This window comes from Zophobas morio, unplaced genomic scaffold, assembly GCF_036711695.1.
Source record: "Zophobas morio isolate AGI-343-1 ecotype UQ-CSIRO unplaced genomic scaffold, CSIRO_AGI_Zmor_V1 ptg000028l, whole genome shotgun sequence".
Taxonomy (NCBI): Eukaryota; Metazoa; Arthropoda; class Insecta; order Coleoptera; family Tenebrionidae; genus Zophobas; species Zophobas morio.
The window spans coordinates 4,895,958-4,913,934 of NW_026972133.1; the positions used below are offsets into that span (position 1 = coordinate 4,895,958).

The 17,977-nt window shown below is 36.9% G+C and overlaps 2 protein-coding genes across 3 annotated transcripts in view; one reads left to right on the forward strand and one right to left on the reverse strand.

Annotated features, from left to right (window-relative positions):
* Window positions 1-65: 65 nt before the first annotated feature.
* The window catches only part of LOC135137030 (bcl-2-related ovarian killer protein homolog B), a 35,667-nt gene continuing 17,755 nt past the window's right edge, over window positions 66-17,977 (reverse strand). For both annotated transcript variants that reach the window (XM_064066571.1, XM_064066572.1), the window contains exons 2-3: window positions 392-1,078; window positions 66-262 (exon numbers count right to left, since the gene is read on the reverse strand). In XM_064066571.1, the coding sequence (XP_063922641.1) occupies window positions 122-262; window positions 392-1,063 (813 nt within the window). In that variant the 5' untranslated portion in view covers window positions 1,064-1,078 and the 3' untranslated portion in view covers window positions 66-121. The remainder of the gene's footprint in view (window positions 263-391; window positions 1,079-17,977) is intronic.
* Window positions 6,879-16,316, forward strand: LOC135137047 (uncharacterized). The gene is made up of 5 exons (XM_064066586.1): window positions 6,879-7,025; window positions 7,073-7,539; window positions 7,967-8,148; window positions 15,560-15,813; window positions 15,872-16,316. Exons 1-5 carry the CDS (start codon window positions 6,879-6,881, stop codon window positions 16,100-16,102), a joined length of 1,281 nt encoding a protein of 426 aa, XP_063922656.1. The 3' UTR covers window positions 16,103-16,316.

A 17,977-nucleotide genomic window follows, 5' to 3' on the forward strand; every position in this document is an offset into this window, starting at 1 on the left:
CGTTTTCTTCGCGACTTACCTATAGGCGGCGACGGAGGAGTGACTTGTGACCAGTTAGAGACAGATTTTGTAAGATAATTTATTTATGTAATGTTTAAATATAACGTATACTTAATATAAGCTATAACATGCTAAACTTGACGAAGAACCTCACGATTATGTACGCCGTGAGTAGAATCGCCAGAACGAGCGCGAAGATTCCGAGGTATTCGACGAACGAGATGTCTTGGTCCTCCGGTCGGCAGTGATTGCTCAGTCCAGTCTGCAACAATAAAAAAAAACGTGAAAGAGTCTACTTCCGGTGTACATCTGACACTTGTATTCTTAGGTTCAAACTTAGTATATAATAAACCATTTCAGAAGTCGACCAAATCGCTGACTCTCCACCTACCCATCCTCCATTAGCCGCCACCCACATCGCCATCCTGTCCTCCAGCAGCTCCCCCATCCCGTCCAGCAAGTCGTGCAGGTTCTCAGGGTGTCCCAGCCGCACGCAGTCAACGGCGAGCCCGCCCGCCACGCTGAACACGGCCACCACCTTGCCCCACGTGGGGTCGCACCGCAGCAGCTGGTGCCCGATCGCCGCCAGCAACCCTCCGACGCCGGCGTCCGAGCCCACCCCCGTCTGGCGCGCGATGTTGAGGTAGAGCCTCGGGTGCGCCCGCTCCAGCTCCATGCACGCGCACGACAAACCCGGGAACACGTCCCTGACCATGACGCCGCCGCCGCCGGGGACGGCGCTCACGGTGCTCCGCACTCTGGTCAGTCCCAGCTTACGGTTGAACAGCCCCGCGCGCTTGAGCCGACTGCGGATGTACAGCGCGCACAGAGCGCGCCCCACGGCTACCACCTCCTCGGGCGGCCGCCTCCAGCCGATGGTGGAGAGCTTGCGGGTGACGGCGTCGCCCACGTTGCTGAAGCGCCGCTTGGTGAGGGACTGCGCCGGGCCGCCGGGGTCCGTGGACACGGTGAGGGCGGCCGGGAAGCTGAACTTGCGCCGGGGGGGCGGTGGGCCGCGGGGGCGAGGGGCGCCGCCCTCCATGGGCCGCTCGGCGGTGACCATGCATCAAGGTATACCCTGAAACGATCAAAACTATAACGCCTCTGCATTATTAATAGGTGCCTTGGGATAATTCATTCATAAAGAATGCTTCCTGCGTTAATTTTCGATGATTTATTTCGCGGAATCACCCGGTAGGTATGTTATGATAATGCATAATTGAGCTTAATCTGGGTTGGTTAAACCACGCACTATTTTTAAACGGGATGAATTATTAGTTATTTCAACATGTTTTATCTATCGTGAGGCATTAAGCACGTTTTTAAGGCAGCGGCGGCGACGGGTTTCAGTTCGGATCTGGGATAATGCGATGTCGTAAAATTTCAATTAAATTTGATGGAAAGTTTTTATTGGAAAATTATTGTTTACGGTTCGACTTGCCTGGACAGTTAACAAAGCGGAACACAGGCTTCGTAAAACGCTTAGAAATTGGCTTTTTTTCGACGCGGAGTAATGTCTTTAATTAAAGGAAGTTGAGCGTGTGATGAATGTTTACGTTTGCATTGAAATATTCAGTGGTGGTTGTTTAACAGAACAAACGTTCTCGATATTTACCTAGTGCTGTATACACCTAATCGTAATTCAAGCGGTGTTGCGTATGCTTTGGGGATTACGAAATTGTTGTTTGGAGATTAGATGTTTAGGAAGGGGGAAATAATGGCAAATTTACGCGAGTGGCTTGAATAACTGAGAAAATTATTTTCAAGATTTTATCACTTGAGTTTCAATCAAGGATACGGTTGCAGTTTTCCAATCAAATCGGACCAAAATATCGCGCTGACGTGGCCAAGTTGGTGGTCTTTGCATAATGTAACCCTAAATCGAACAATAATTGTCATAGGTGGTGTTTTCTTTATTATTTTTCTTACATGTAATTTAGTTATTATATTTCCTGTATTTAGGCTTAGCCGTTAGAATAAAGAACTTATTACTATATAACTACACCTTCATGACACGCTAATAGCATTAAAAAACGATTCACGACCAATGTTAATTTGTTTAGGTAAAGATAAAGTGTTATCTCAAATGTCAGTTGACAAAGTTAATATTACCTGTTTTATGCCAAATTATTGATTAATTTCGTAAATCATGAGGGATTAGCGCGAGCCGTCACTATTTATGTTCCTTTTGTTAACATCAGAGCTTATCTGCGGCTCAAAGTGGATCAAGTGCCAGAACCAGAGAACCAAATCCGCGATTTTTATTCGAACTTACAGGTTTTATAACGCTGTTGCTACTTTCTTTTGTGCTAGAATTATCCATGTTGAGGACGTCATCATAAATTTTTTGTTTTGTTAATAATTTTAGTCCTGTTTTGAGAAGACAAACTCATTCAAATGAAACTAATTTCTGCGTGACATTCTTGCGATGTATAAACATAAATAAACACTTGAGCTCAGATTGCTGTTACCTAGTGCTCAAGGACAAGGGGTGTTATTTATGCCTTGTTGGATTATACATAGCGTTCGAGCAATTTTGTTACTGGTCAAATTAAGAACCCCATTTTTTAGCTTTGCTTATACAGACTCGCATAAAAAAAATTAATGAATCAGTCAATTTATTTTACTGAATACTTAGAAAAATCTTGCAGACGTTTTAAAGTTATTATAAGCATGGTAAATTGTTAATCAAATCTATCTGTTTATTCCTCCCCAAAAATTGATGACGTCATCTCAAAATTTTGCCGAATAAATTCTACCCAAAATGTGCAAAATATGATGAATATTTTACTTGTGATTTATCATTGCATTCATATTTTTTAGATTTGCTTAAAGAGATGACTCAAAAAAATTGTTATTTTTAGTTCAGGTGTCCCAAATGTCTTTTAAAAATATTATTACGTTGAACGGGTGAATAAAATCGGCGTGGGTTAAACTCAACAATTTCTTTCTTACTAACTAGAATTTACACGACTAACTATTCTTAGAGGATATGTCATTTGCCAAAATAAGTTTTACCTTAGCAAGTACTAGCCTCTGAGAAAATAAAGGGCGGGTGGGCGGGGCTAGTACTTGGTTAGATAAGACGGGTTTTGGCTAGTACTTGCTAACATAAGTCTTATTTTGGCAAATGACATATCTTCTGAAAAAACAGGGGGTGGGTGGGCGGGGCTAGTATTTGGTAAGATAAGACGCATTTTGGCTAGTACTTGCTAACATAAGTCTTATTTTGGCAAATGACATATCCTCTGAAAAAACAGGGGGCGGGTGGGCGGGGCTCGTATTTGGTAAAATAAGACTGAATTTGGCTAGTACTTGCTAACATATAAGTCTTATTTTGGCAAATGACATATCCTCTGGGAAAACAGGGGGCGGGTGGGCGGGGCTAGTACTTGGTTAGATAAGACAGGTTTTGGCTAGTACTTGCTAACATAAGTCTTATTTTAGCCTAGTACTTGTTAAGATAAAACTAATTTTACCCCTATTAAGCTTGTAAAAACTTGAGAAATTTAAAGGTGTTAAGTTGCAAATTTCCATATTAACGAGTTAAATTCTGTGCAAAATATCATGAATTTTTACTTGGGAATTATCATTGCAGTCATATTTTTAGATTTCCTTATACAGGTGTGAAAAAAATTAATGAATATATGAATTTATTTTATTTATAATCAGGAATGGCTCACTTCATTTTCCCAGAAAATTTTGGAAAACAATACTGTTATTTTTAGTATTACAGTGCGCCAATCCAAAAAATATTGAAAATTCTGTAAAGTAAAAACTCAACTAAAAATGCTGGATATGTTTCATGTACTTTAGGTGCGAGAGAAGTTCTGTCGAAACAGCTTTCGATCATTTTTTTTTTAAATCGACCCAAATGTATCTTTTTAACAATGGGAAACCTCGGGGGTCCCAATTGTTTTTTTTTTAAATGTAAAACCTCCTCAGGGGCGCTAAATGTTTTTTTTAGAATATGAAACTTTCCTGAAGGTCCCAACTGTTCTTTTTAAGAATGAAAAACCTTCTCGGGGGCGCCAAATCTATTTTTTTTTTAAGAATGTGTAACCTTCTCGGGGGTCCCAACTATCTGTTTTTAAAAATGTAAAACCTTCTCGGGGGCGCCAAATCTATTTTTTTAAGAATGTGAAACCTTCTCGGGGGTCCCAACTATCTGTTTTAAAAATGTAAAACCTTCTCGGGGGCGCCAAATCTATTTTTTTAAGAATGTGAAACCTTCTCGGGGGTCCCAACTATCTGTTTTTAAAAATGTAAAACCTTCTCGGGGGCGCCAAATCTATTTTTTTAAGAATGTGAAACCTTCTCGGGGGTCCCAACTATCTGTTTTAAAAATGTAAAACCTTCTCGGGGGCGCCAAATCTATTTTTTTAAGAATGTGAAACCTTCTCGGGGGTCCCAACTATCTGTTTTTAAAAATGTAAAACCTTCTCGGGGGCGCCAAATCTATTTTTTTAAGAATGTGAAACCTTCTCGGGGGTCCCAACTATCTGTTTTAAAAATGTAAAACCTTCTCGGGGGCGCCAAATCTATTTTTTTAAGAATGTGAAACCTTCTCGGGGGTCCCAACTATCTGTTTTAAAAATGTAAAACCTTCTCGGGGGCACTAAATGTTTTTTTAGAATATGAAACCTTCTTGGGGGGTCCCAAATGTCCTTTTTAAAAATGTAAAACCTTCTCGAGAGTCCTAGCTGCCTTTTAAAAAATGCAAAACCTTCTCTGGGATCCCAACTTTCTTTCTTAAAAATGTAAAACCTTCTCGAGGATCCCAACTGTCCTATTTAAAAATGTAAAACCTTCTCGGGGGCGCCAAATCTATTTTTTTAAGAATGTGAAACCTTCTCGGGGGACCCAAATGAATTTTTTTTACAATAGGAAACCTTCTCGGGGTCCCAACTGTCATTTTTTAAAATCTAAAACCTCCTCAGGGGCGCTAAATGTTTTTTTTTTAGAATATGAAACCTTCCTGGAGGTCCCAACTGTCCTTTTTAATAATGTAAAACCTTCTCGGGAGCGCCAAACCTATTTTTTTAAGAATGTGAAACCTTCTCGGGGGTCCCAACTATCTGTTTTAAAAATGTAAAACCTTCTCGGGGGCACTAAATGTTTTTTTTTAGAATATGAAACCTTCTTGGGGGGTCCCAAATGTCCTTTTTAAAAATATAAAACCTTCTCGGGTGTCTGAACTGTTTTTTTTTTTAATGTAAAACCTTCTCGAGAGTCCTAGCTGCCTTTTAAAAAATGCAAAACTTTCTCTGGGATCCCAACTTTCTTTCTTAAAAATGTAAAACCTTCTCGAGGGTCCCAACTGTCCTACTTAAAAATGTAAAACCTTCTCGGGGGCGCCAAATCTATTTTTTTAAGAATGTGAAACCTTCTCGGGGGTCCCAATTATCTTTTTTTTAAATGTAAAACCTTCTCGGGGGTCCCAATTATCTTCTTTAAAAATGTAAAACCTTCTCGGGAGCGCTAGATTTTTTTTAGAACATGAAACCTTCTTGGGGGGTCCCAAATGTCCTTTTTAAAAATGTAAAACCTTCTCGGGGGTCTGAACTGTTTTTTTTAGTGTAAAACCTTCTCGAGAGTCCTAGCTGCCTTTTAAAAAATGCAAAACCTTCTCTGGGATCCCAACTTTCTTTCTTAAAAATGTAAAACCTTCTCGAGGGTCCCAACTGTCCTATTTAAAAATGTAAAACCTTCTCGGGGGCGCCAAATCTATTTTTTTAAGAATGTGAAACCTTCTCGGGGGTCCCAATTATCTTTTTTTAAAATGTAAAACCTTCTCGGGGGTCCCAATTATCTTTTTTAAAAATGTAAAACCTTCTCGGGGGCGCTAGATTTTTTTTAGAACATGAAACCTTCTTGGGGGGTCCCAAATGTCCTTTTTAAAAATGTAAAACCTTCTCGGGGGTCCCAACTTTTTTTTTAATGTAAAACCTTCTCGATAGCCCAAACTGTCTTTTAAAAAATGTAAAACATTCTCGGGGATCCCAACTGTCTTTTTTAAGAATGTGAAACCTTCTCGGGGGTTCCAACTGTTTTTTTTTGTTAATGTAAAACCTTCTAGGGAGCCCCAAATGTCTTTTTTTTAATGTGATTTTTTTAATAATAATATGAAACCTTCCCTACTGTCCTTTTTTAAAGAAGGTGAAAACTTTTTTTTATTACACTGACTCGTACCTTCTATATTGTTTTTACTCCATAGAGGTTATCACAAAAAAAGTAAAAATAAAAATTGTTGGATTGTACTTCAGAAGCGAGGGAGCTTCTGTCGAAATAATTTTCGATTAAATTTTTTTTCTAATAACAATTACCTACTACGTAAATCCAGCTCCCATTATTCTCCTATTAATATTATTATTATTATTATTATTATTAATGTTTCATGACGATTAACTTACATTTTGGTTTAGTTCCTTGATGTGAAATACAGCACCAATTATTTATTATTACTATTATTATTAAAAACCAATTACATTTATTTCTACAAACTGATTCCACGTGTTGAATTTGTCCCTACCATCCATTAACACCCATTACCTCAAATCCAGTTTCGCTAAAAACCACCTAGCTCCAACCAACAACAAAACTAATCACTCGAAACGCATTTCCTTCCAACTTAACCCACATTCGCTCATCAAAATTTCACAACCAGGCTCGAATTCTGGGCCGAACATGTCCCATGCTTGTCCGGCTACCACACAAATCAATAAAACCCATTATGCACGTCCATAAAACAACAGATTAAACACCGAATTCGAGAATGAGTGCACCCGAATCTCAGATCACGACTCCTCAAAAACCGTACTATAAGAACGCCGCATGCCACCATTAGCCCATTTCGGGAAACCATGTGTCGAGAAACAATGTCCACCTACGTCTACACTCTTATCGTACTCCTGGGGGCGGCAGCCGCTGCCGCCGCCGCCGGCTACTCCTACCCCGTGCCGCCGCCGCCGCTCTTCGACGAGCCGGCGTACCTGCCGCCGCCCGTCGCCGACGACGTCCCCCAGGTAAGTCTCACGAATTATCATCATCAGTCATGTTAAACTGTGATTAGATCATCCCGGCGTACCCGCCCGTCGGCACGCCGCCGCCGCCGCTCCACGACGAGATCCTGCCGCCGCTGGACGACGGCGTGGTGATCCCGGCCCCCGGGCAGTACTTGCCGCCGACAAAACAGGCTCCTTTGCACGTCTTGAACATGTCCTGTTGGGACTCCCAGGACGGCGGCGGCTACTTCCGGGCGCTGTTCCGAGTGGGGGCGGCTGGTAGGGGGTTTCCGGTGATGGAGGGAACCGATTGTGTGGTGGCTTCCGAGAGGGACGTGTTCAGGATAGAGCTGGAAGGACAGAGAATGGCGGATTGCGGGATACGGGCTTGTGGGGGCAGAATGTGCGTGGTTGTGAGGATGGCGGCGGTTCCGGGACTCCGGTTGGCGGAAGATTCGTTGGTGACGTTGCAGTGCGTGCCCCAGGAGGCGGTGGTGTCGCAGACGAAGCATTTGAGGCTGAGCGCTCAAAACGAGTGAGTTGACTATTTATAACGAGGCATATTTGCCACGCCCCTTTCCCCCACTCACCGAAAGTGTTTTTATTACGTAGCTACCACTTGATTTAATCAACTGTGTCGTTTATCATAAAAAAAAAAATAGTGTGAAAATCGCTGGAGTGTTATTAAAGAGTTTATTTCCAAATAAAACTGCGATTCCGAGGGGAATAATGTGAGATAACAGAGCGTGCGGCATATGAGGGAAACTTTCAGATTTATGGCCAAAGTTTGATAAATATTGGTTGGCAAAGTACTTAATCGCCAAACAGAACGATCCTTATTACACTGAAACTTTGAAATAGGATGCATTAATGTTTCAAGAAACTATTACTAGCCTCATATTTTATCAAACTTTGAAACGTGCACCACTGACTTAAGTGTTTCTGTTTAATCAAATTTACAGGCAGGGTCGCTCCAGCGCCCGGTCCATCCCGGTGGCCTCTGGAGGCAGCCAGCGCAGATTCGACTCCACGGTCACCCTTTTGCGTAAAAGCAATGGCGTTTTCGACCAGCCGGTCCAGCAAGGCAGCGCCGTTCGTCTCGGGGACGAGCTCCTGCTGAGGAGTTCCGTGCGCGAGGGAGACGGTGAGTAAACAGTAAATGTTCGGTTATTTGCGCCCCCCGGGGGAAATTCGGGAGATGAAAGCGATGGGTCTCCAGCGGCCGTTAAGCAACATGTTCGGATAGCTATCATTAATTATACAATTTGAAAAGCCCTCTGACGTCTCAACTTTGTTCTCTGACAAACTTTCAACGCGTAAACAGATTACTGGGTATTTATAGGGGGTGAATCGATATGTGCGTCGACGGAGGGTGGGATTTGGATGTTTCGGTTTGAAATGAGTAGGCAGATATTTGTTTCAGAGAGATATTTTATTTTATTGGGCTGCGAAGTTGAAGACGAGGATGCTTTGATCTTGGCCGCGAGGCGGAGAAGTGATTGAAGTTGGAGATGGTGGTAATTGTGTAAAGAGAGGCTAAATGACACTGTGTGAGTAACGGGAAGATTCCTTGCCAGGAATGTCTTTTTAACATTTTAATGTGCCATTAAACACTGAAAATCAGCTTTTTCAAGTCGAATAATTTTAGGTTTTTTTTTTATATGCCAAATGTTCTTTTTTTCCTCCACTTTAATTTTTTCTCGTAACGGTGTTAAAAAATCTTGGGATTCCAGACGTATTGCTTCTGGTAGAAATTAAAAGAACCTCAGGAGCCCTGGTGCTTTTTTTTTAAGAAATCGAAAGGATCTTGGGAATCCCTGATGTTTTATTTATTTATTTTTTTAAGAGTTTAAAAGAATCTTGAGGACCCCTGATGTTAAGGTTAAAACGTTTGTTCTTATAATTGACACTTCACTAATTAAGTATAGTAATACATCTACATGAAAGTCTGGTCAGCTTAACTTAAGTCAAATTTGGATAAATCAGGTCAAATTTGGTCAAGTCAGCTCAAGTCAGGTCAAATCTGCTCATATCAGCTCAAATTTGGTCGGGGGGTGCCTAGTGTTTTTTTTTTTAACAACTAGACAGAACCTTGAGAACTCCTAGTTTTTATTTTTTTAAGAATTTAAAGGAATTTTGAACACCCGTGATGTTTTTTTAAGTAGTGGAAGGGATGTAGGGGGTCCCTAGTCTTTCATTTTTCTTAAAAACTAGAAATAATCTAGAAAGTCCCTGGTGTTTAATTTTTTCAAGAAATCGAAAGGATTTCTGGGATTCTGATGTTTATTTTTTTTGAGCAATCGCAAAAATTTCGGGGTCCCTTGCGTTTTATATATATTTTTTTAAAGAACTAGAACTAATCTAGAAGGTCCCTGATGTTTTAATTTTTTTGAAGAAATCGAAAGAATCTCGGAAATCTCTGGTGATCTATGAAGGATTGAAAGATAGAAAGTCCATAGTGTTCTATTTTCTTTTTAAACCAGAAAGAATCTTGGAGACTCTTGGTGTTTTATTTTTTAAAGAACTAGAAAGAATCTGAAGGGCCTCTGGCGTTTTATTTTTTTTTAAGTCGAAAGAACTTTTCTCAGGTGTCTAATGTTTCTAAAGAAATAAAAAAAATCTCGGGGGTCGCTAGTGTTTTATTTATTTATTTTTTTAATAAATTAAAAGATTCTTGAGAACCCCTGATGTTTTCTTTTGGAATTGAAGGATCCCGTGGGTCTCTAGTGTTTTATTTTTTAAAACAACTAGATGAAATCTAGAGGCCCCTGGTGTTTTATATTTTGAAGAAATCCAAAGAATTGCGGCAATCTCTGGTCTTTAATTTTTTTTAAGATATCGAAAGGATCTCGGGTGTGTCGTGAATCTGGTGTTTTATTTTTTGGAGAAGTCGAAAAAGTGTTGTCATTCTCTAGTGTTTAATTTTTTTGAACATCTAGAAAGAATCTAGAGGGCCTCTGGTGTTTTATATTTTCAGTAACTGCAAAAAATTTCGGCATTCTCTAGTGTTTAATTTTTTTAAAGAAATCGAAAGGATCTCGGGGGTCCCTAGTGTTTCATTTTTTGAAGAATTTAAAAGCATCTTGAGGACCCCTGATGTTTGTTTAAGAAGTGGAACAAATCTAGGGGGTTCCCAGTGTTTTATTTTTTTAAAGAGCTAGAAAGAGTCTAGGGGACTCTTGGCAATCTCTAGCGTTTATTTTTTTTAAGAAATCGAAAAAATCTCGGGATCCTTGGTGTTTTATTTTTTTAAAGAACTAGAAATAATCTAGAAGGTCATTGGTGTTTTAATTTTCGAAAAAATCGAAGGAATCTCGGCAATTTTTGGTGTTTAATTTTTTTAAAGAAATCGAAAAGGTCACGAGTTCCTAGTGTTTTTAACTAGAAAGAATCTTGGAGAGGAATTTTATTTTTTAAAGAACTAGAAAGAATCTAAAAGCCCCCTGGCGTTTTATTTTTTTTTTTTAAGTCGAAATAATTTCGGCGTTCTCTGGTGTTTAATTTTTCTAAAGAAATATAAAAAATCTCGGATATCCCTAGTGTTTTTTTTTTTTTTAATTTAAAAGAATCTTAAGAACCCCTGATGTTTTTTTTTTGGAATCGAAAAGATCCCGTGGGTCTCTAGTGTTCTATTATTTTAAACAATTAGAAGAAATCTAGAAGCCCCTGGCCGAAAAAGTCCAAATGATTTCGACATCCTCTGGTGTTTAATTTCTTTAAGGAAATGAAAAGGATCTCGGAGGTCCTTGGTGTTTTATTTTTTTAAGAATTTAAAATTATCTCAAGACCCTTGATGTTTTTTTTTAAGAGTCGAAAGGATCTCGGGGGCCACAAGTGTTTTAATTTTTTAAACAACTAGAAGGAATCTAGAGGCCCCTTGGTGTTTTATATTTTGAAGAAATCCAAAGAATTTCGACATTCTCTGGTGTTTAATTTTTTTAATTTTCCCATTGCTTGACTTCTCGAACTTTCTATTTTTCAGTTCTTTAATTCTAAGATTTTTCGACTTTGCTTTTTCGATTTCTCAATTTTCGAATTTTTTAATTTCTAACAAGTGTTTTAATTTTTTAAACAACTAGAAGGAATCTAGAGGCCCCTTGGTGTTTTATATTTTGAAGAAATCCAAAGAATTTCGACATTCTCTGGTGTTTAATTTTTTTAATTTTCCCATTGCTTGACTTCTCGAACTTTCTATTTTTCAGTTCTTTAATTCTAAGATTTTTCGACTTTGCTTTTTCGATTTCTCAATTTTCGAATTTTTTAATTTCTAACTTCTTGAATATTTCTTTCAGTTTTTAGGATTTTCCAGTACTTTGATTCTTTGACTTTTCGATTTTTCGGCTTCTTGACTTTTCTTCTCCTCGATTTCCCGATATTTTAATTTTTCGATTTTGTCGGTTTTTCGAGTTTTTACTTTTCAGCTTTTCGATTTTTCGATGTTTCGATTTTTGAATTATCCGATTTTTCAATTTAACAGTTTTTTAAAGTTTCGAGCTTCGATTTCCCGATTTGTTGATTTTTCAGTTTTTCGATTTTTAAATTTTAGATTTTCGAATTTTTATTTTTTTGATTTTTGATGCTTCGATTCCTCCATTTTTCAATTTTTCGATATTTTAATTTTTGAAATTTTGATGTTTCTGAATTTTCACTTTTCCGATTTCTCAATTAATCTATTTTTTGGTTTTCCCATTTCTCGACTCCCCAAAGTTTCGATTTTTCAGCTCTTCAATTTTTCCATATTTCAGTTTTGGGACTTTATTGTATTTCGACTTTTCCATTTCTCGATTTTTACCTTTTGGATTTTCAATTTTTCGTTTTTTAAACTTTAGATTTTTCAATTCTTCGACTGTTTTATTCTTCGATTTCTCAATTTTTCAACATTTGGAAATTTTTAACTTTTCAATTTTTAAAATTTTAGGTTTTCCGATCATTCGAGTTTTCAGTTCAGTTTTTCAATTTTCGGAGTTTTTAAATTTTCAATGTTTCGATTTTTCAATTAGCCGATTGTTCAATTTACTGAATTTGGTGTATTGAGAATTTTGATGGTTTGAGGACTTGGAGCTTTGATGATTTGAAAATTTGGTGATTTAAAGATTTAAGAATTTGATGATTTGACGATTTGAAAATTTTGTGATTTAAAGATTTGATAATTTGATGACTTGACGATTTGAAAATTTGAAGATGGGTAATTTGAGGATTTTTAGAATTTGAGGATTTAGTAATGTCAAGATTTAGGGATTGCAGAATAAGGTAATTTGAAGATTTGTGGATTTGAGGTTTTGGTGATTTGAGGATTTTGAGGGGAGATTTTGATAATTTGAGGATTTAGTAAATTGAGGATTTTGATGATTTGAGGATTTGGTAATTTGAAGATGTGAGGATTTGATGATTTGAGCACTTGAAGGATAGAGAATTTTGATAATTTAGAGCTTTGATGATTTGAAAATTTTGTGATTTAAAATTTTGAGAATTTAATGATTTGACGATTTGGTTATTTGAGGATTTTTAGAATTTGAGGATTTAGTAATTTAAAGATTTGAGGACTTGAAGGATAGAGAATTTTGATGATTTGGAGCTTTGATGATTTGAAAATTTTGTGATTTAAAGATTTAAGAATTTGATTATTTGACGATTTGAAAATTTGAAGACGGGTAATTTGAGGATTTTTAGAATTTGAGGATTTAGTAATGTCAAGATTTAGAGATTGGAGGATAGGGTAATTTGAAGATTTGTGGATTTGAGGTTTTGGTGATTTGAGGATTTTGAGGGGAGATTTTGATAATTTGAGGATTTAGTAAATTGAGGATTTTGATGATTTGAGGATTTGGTAATTTGAAGATGAGAGGATTTGATGATTTGAGCACTTGAAGGATAGAGAATTTTGATAATTTAGAGCTTTGATGATTTGAAAATTTTGTGATTTAAAATTTTGAGAATTTAATGATTTGACGAGATTTTTAGAATTTGATGATTTAGTAATTTAAAGATTTGAGGACTTGAAGGATAGAGAATTTTGATGATTTGGAGCTTTGATGATTTGAAAATGTTGTAACTTAAAGATTTGATAATTTGATGATTTGACGATTTGAAAATTTGAAGACGGGTAATTTGAGGATTTTTAGAATTTGAGGATTTAGTAATGTCAAGATTTAGGGATTGGAGGATAAGGTAATTTGAAGATTTGTGAATTTGAGGTTTTGGTGATTTGAGGATTTGATGATTTGAGCACTTAAAGGATAGAGAATTTTGATAATTTAGAGCTTCGATGATTTGAAAATTTTGTGATTTAAAATTTTGAGAATTTAATGATTTGACGATTTGGTTAGTTGAGGATTTTTAGAATTTGAGGATTTAGTAATTTAAAGATTTGAGGACTTGAAGGATAGAGAATTTTGATGATTTGGAGCTTTGATGATTTGAAAATGTTGTAACTTAAAGATTTGATAATTTGATGATTTGACGATTTGAAAATTTGAAGACGGGTAATTTGAGGATTTTTAGAATTTGAGGATTTAGTAATGTCAAGATTTAGGGATTGGAGGATAGGGTAATTTGAAGATTTGTGAATTTGAGGTTTTGGTGATTTGAGGATTTTGAGGGGAGATTTTGATAATTTGAGGATTTAGTAAATTGAGGATTTTGATGATTTGAGGATTTGGTAATTTGAAGATGTGAGGATTTGATGATTTGAAGACTTGAAAGATAGAGAATTTTGATGATTTGAAAATTTTGTGATTTAAAATTTTGAGAATTTAATGATTTGACGATTTGGTTATTTGAGGATTTTTAGAATTTGAGGATTTAGTCATTTAAAGATTTGAGGATTTGGTAATTTGCAGATGTGAGGACTTGATGATTTGAGGACTTGAAGGATAGAGAATTTTGATGATTTGGAGCTTTCATGATTTGAAAATTTTGTGATTTAAAGATTTGAGAATTTGACGATTTGAAAATTTGAAGACGGGTAATTTGAGGATTTTTAGAATTTGAGGATTTAGTAATGTCAAGATTTAGGGATTGGAGGATAGGGTAATTTGAAGATTTATGGATTTGAGGTTTTGGTGATTTGAGGATTTTGAGGGGAGATTTTGATAATTTGAGGATTTAGTAAATTGAGGATTTTGATGATTTGAGGATTTAGTAATTTGAAGATGTGGGGATTTGATGATTTGAGGACTTGAAGGATAGAGAATTTTGATGATTTGAAAATTTTGTGATTTAAAGATTTGAGAATTTAATGATTTGACGATTTGGTTATTTGAGGATTTTTAGAATTTGAGGATTTAGTAATTTGAAGATTTGAGGATTTTGGGGTTCTGAGGATTTGGTGAATTGAGAATTTTAATGATTTGGTGAATTGAAGATTTTGATGATTTGAGGATTTTTAAAATTTGAGGACTTTGGTGATTCGACGATTTGATGATTTGGAAATTTGAAGACTTGAGAGCTTGAAGAATTGAAGATTTTGATGATTTGAGGATTTGGTGAATTGAGAATTTTGATGATTTGAGGATTGGAAGTTTTGACGATTTGAAAATCTCGGGGGGTCCTTAGTGTTTTTTTAATTTAAAAAAATCTTGAGAATCCCTGACGGTTTTTTTCGAGTAGAAAGGATCCCGTGGGTTTCTAGAGTTTTATTTTTTAGACGACTAGAAGAAATCTAGAGGCCCCCTAATGTTTTATATTTTGAAGAATTTAAAAGAACCTTAAGAACCCTTGATGATTTTTAAGAGTCGAAAGGATCTCAAGGGCCCCAAGTGTTTAAATTTTTTAAATAACTAGAAAGAATCTAGAAGGCCTCTGGTGTTTGACATTTTGAAAAAGTCCAAAGAATTTCGGCATTCTCGAGTGTTTAATTTTTCTAAAGAAATTAAAAAATCTCGGGGCTCCCTAGTGTTTTATTTTTTTTAATTAAAGAATCTTGAGAACCCCTGATTTTTTCTGGAGTCGAAAGGATTTCGTGGGATTCTAGTGTTTTAATTTTTTAAAGAACTAGAAGAAATCTAGAGGCCTCCTGGTGTTTTATATTTGGAAGAAATCCAAAGAATTTCGACATTCTCTGGTATTTATTTTTTGAAGAATTTAAAAGAATCTTAAGAACCCTTGATATTTTTTTAAGAGTTGAAAGGATCTCAGGGGACACAAGTGTTTTAATTTTTTAAACAACTAGAAGGAATCTAGAAGACTCCTGTTGTTTGACATTTTGAAGAAATCTAAGGAATTTCGGCATTCTCAAGTGGTTAATTTTTTTTAAGAAATCGAAAAAATCTCGGGGGTCCCTAGTGTTTTATTTTTTTTTCCGGCATTCTCGAGTGTTTCGTTTTTTTAAAGAAATCGAAAGTATCTCGGGGTTCTTAGTGTTTTATTTTTTTTTAAGAACTAGAAAGACTCTTGGGGATTTCTGGTTTTAACAGTATTCTTTTTAAGAACTAAATCTGATAAAACCTAGTCAGTCAGAGAATTAATCCAACAAATATTTTCCGAATTGAGTCGTCGTCAGTTGAAAAAAGCAAAACATGAGTAACCAAATTTAATTTTTTTTTTTTCTCAATTAGGGTGGAAATCTGGTCGTATGGGGTCTGTTATCATCAGGAGCGCCTCCTCTCAAAAGTCCGCAGTCCTAGTGGACGAGCACGGATGCCGCAACCCCACCATGCGTGCCGTGTGCCCCCAGCAACCCCAACAAGTCACCCCTTTAACCGTCCAGTTCCCGTTTCGTGCTTTCCTTTTCCAGGGGGCGGCGCCCGCCGACGATCTCCTATTATCTGTGAGAATGTCGGCATGTTTGCGTCCACGCGACTGTTACCAGGTGAAACTTAATTAATTATTATTATTTAGTGTAATACACTATCTGCATACTTGTCTAGAGTACAGCCTGCGAGGACGCCCCCAGGACCCGCGCCGCCAGAGCCGCCAACGCCACCGAAGACCTAGTAACCGACTGGGAATCCCAAATCCAGTTCCGGGTGCTACCCCCAGAAGCCAAACCTTCTCGGACTACCACCCCATGGACAATCATCCCCCTAGCTACAATCTCAATCCTCCTCGTCTGCGCCGTCCTAGCGCTCTTCAAAGCCCGAACCAAAACCCACCAGTGAACTCCGCTACGCCACTGCCTTTTATTACGTCCCACAACGCAATCTATTTTAAGTATCGATACCCATTACGCATTCAAGAGCTACTTCCACCGCTCAAATTAATAATGATATCGATTCCACGACAGAACGAAACAAGACTTTGTATGGATGTCAACAATTAATTGACATCAATGAGGAAAACAAACGTTTTATAATCCGGCAAAGCGAAAATCGCTCTTTAATTGCTTCGCTAATTGCTTGTAATTGTTTTTGTTGTTGCTGCTAATAAATCGAAAGGGAACAGAGGTTTTCGATGAGTTTCTTATTTGTGTTTCAAGGACGGCGGGTAATCGCGGTGATAAGGGTGTTAGAGCGGCAGATGGGCTTTTATAACGCGAATTAGAGTGTCAATCATTCGGTTTCCGGGCTGGGATTGGGTCCGGGTGGCTCCGGTTTATTCAGTTTGGGTGTTTGGGTTAGAGGGGGTTAGTGCACCTGTTGCCAGTAAGCAACACTGAGTAATTCAGGAGTCGTGCAGTGTTTCTAAACATGCCTGGAATGTCAAACAGATAATAACGAAATGGGTATGTTGGGCAAACAATTGAGAGAAATGGTGCTTTTGCAAGTGCAATTAATTGAGGAAAAACATTCCCAAAGAAAATAAACACACCGGTCCACGGTTATTGCAGTGGCCTGGAGTGAGTCTGGGGAATATTCGGCGTGTTTCTCAATCGGCTGTTGATAGAATTGGAAAAAATCAATGACCTAGGTACTCGTAATGAGGAGTGGATTAGGTGGTTATTATTCCAAGGTCGTGTATTTATAGAATTATCCTTTTCATTCTGGTTGTAGGCAAATGCATGAAAGTTGCATATAAATGTGTCCTGACAAAATTTTACTTTTTTCTGAATATTTTGTTTTGGGTAATTCTCGAAAAATGGTAGAAGAAATAATGCAGAAAGTAACTTCTGAAGGTCAGAGTCTACAAGAAAATGGCTTCAGTTGAATTAAAAAAATAGTGAAAAAATGCAGAAATTTTCATAACTTTTTGAAAAATATTATTTTTATTTTTTAAAAAGTCGCCCAATGTTTTTTTTTCAAATTTAAAACTCATATTATTATTTCGGTATTTCGGTCAGTGATTCTCGAAAAGTGCTAGGAGAAATGATACCGAAAACAATCTCTGCAGTTTAAAATCTCGTCCAGAGCGTACTCAGGCCAATATCGACTCTAAGCTATTTAAAGGTTAAAAAGTAGCGTAGTCCGGAACTTTCAATTTTGGGCTTTTTCAATTTTTCCATTTTTCAAATTTTCTCCTCTTCAATTTTACGATTTTCAAATATTTCGATTTTTCAAATTTTGACGTTTCTAAATTTTCAGTTTCCTGATATCTGAACTAATCTGTTTTTTATTTACCTATTTCTCGACTTCCTAAAGTTTCGATTTTTTTTCAGTTCTTTAATTTTTCGATTTTTCAGGTTTTCTGATTTTTCAATTTTTCGATTTTTTAAGATTTCGATTTTCGATTTTTGGACTCCTGGATTTTTACTTTTTGGATTTTCAATTTATTGTTAAACTTTAGATTTTTCAATTTTTCGACTTTTCGATGTTTTAAACTTTCAATTTTTAAAATTCTAGGTTTTTCGATTTCTCCAGTGTCCTTCTGTATTTCAATATTTCAATTTTCTGAATTTTTAAAATTTCGATTTTTCCAATTTTTCGTTCAAATATTTTTCGTTTTTTCAATTTTTTGATTTCTCGATTTATCGAATTCAAATGTTTCGATGTTTTGAGTGTTCAATTTCTCAATTTAGTAATTTTTCAATTTTTCTCTCTGATTTTTCGATTTCTCGATGTCTCACTTTTTAAATTTTTCGATGTTTCGATTTTCGGATT

Bases quoted from the DNA above. Each gene is read 5' to 3' on its own strand.
- LOC135137047 (XM_064066586.1), top strand. From the start codon at position 6,879: ATGTCCACCTACGTCTACACTCTTATCGTACTCCTGGGGGCGGCAGCC. The intron at 7,026-7,072 runs GTAAGTCTCACG...AACTGTGATTAG, and splicing joins TCGCCGACGACGTCCCCCAG to ATCATCCCGGCGTACCCGCC. The intron at 7,540-7,966 runs GTGAGTTGACTA...TCAAATTTACAG, and splicing joins AGGCTGAGCGCTCAAAACGA to GCAGGGTCGCTCCAGCGCCC.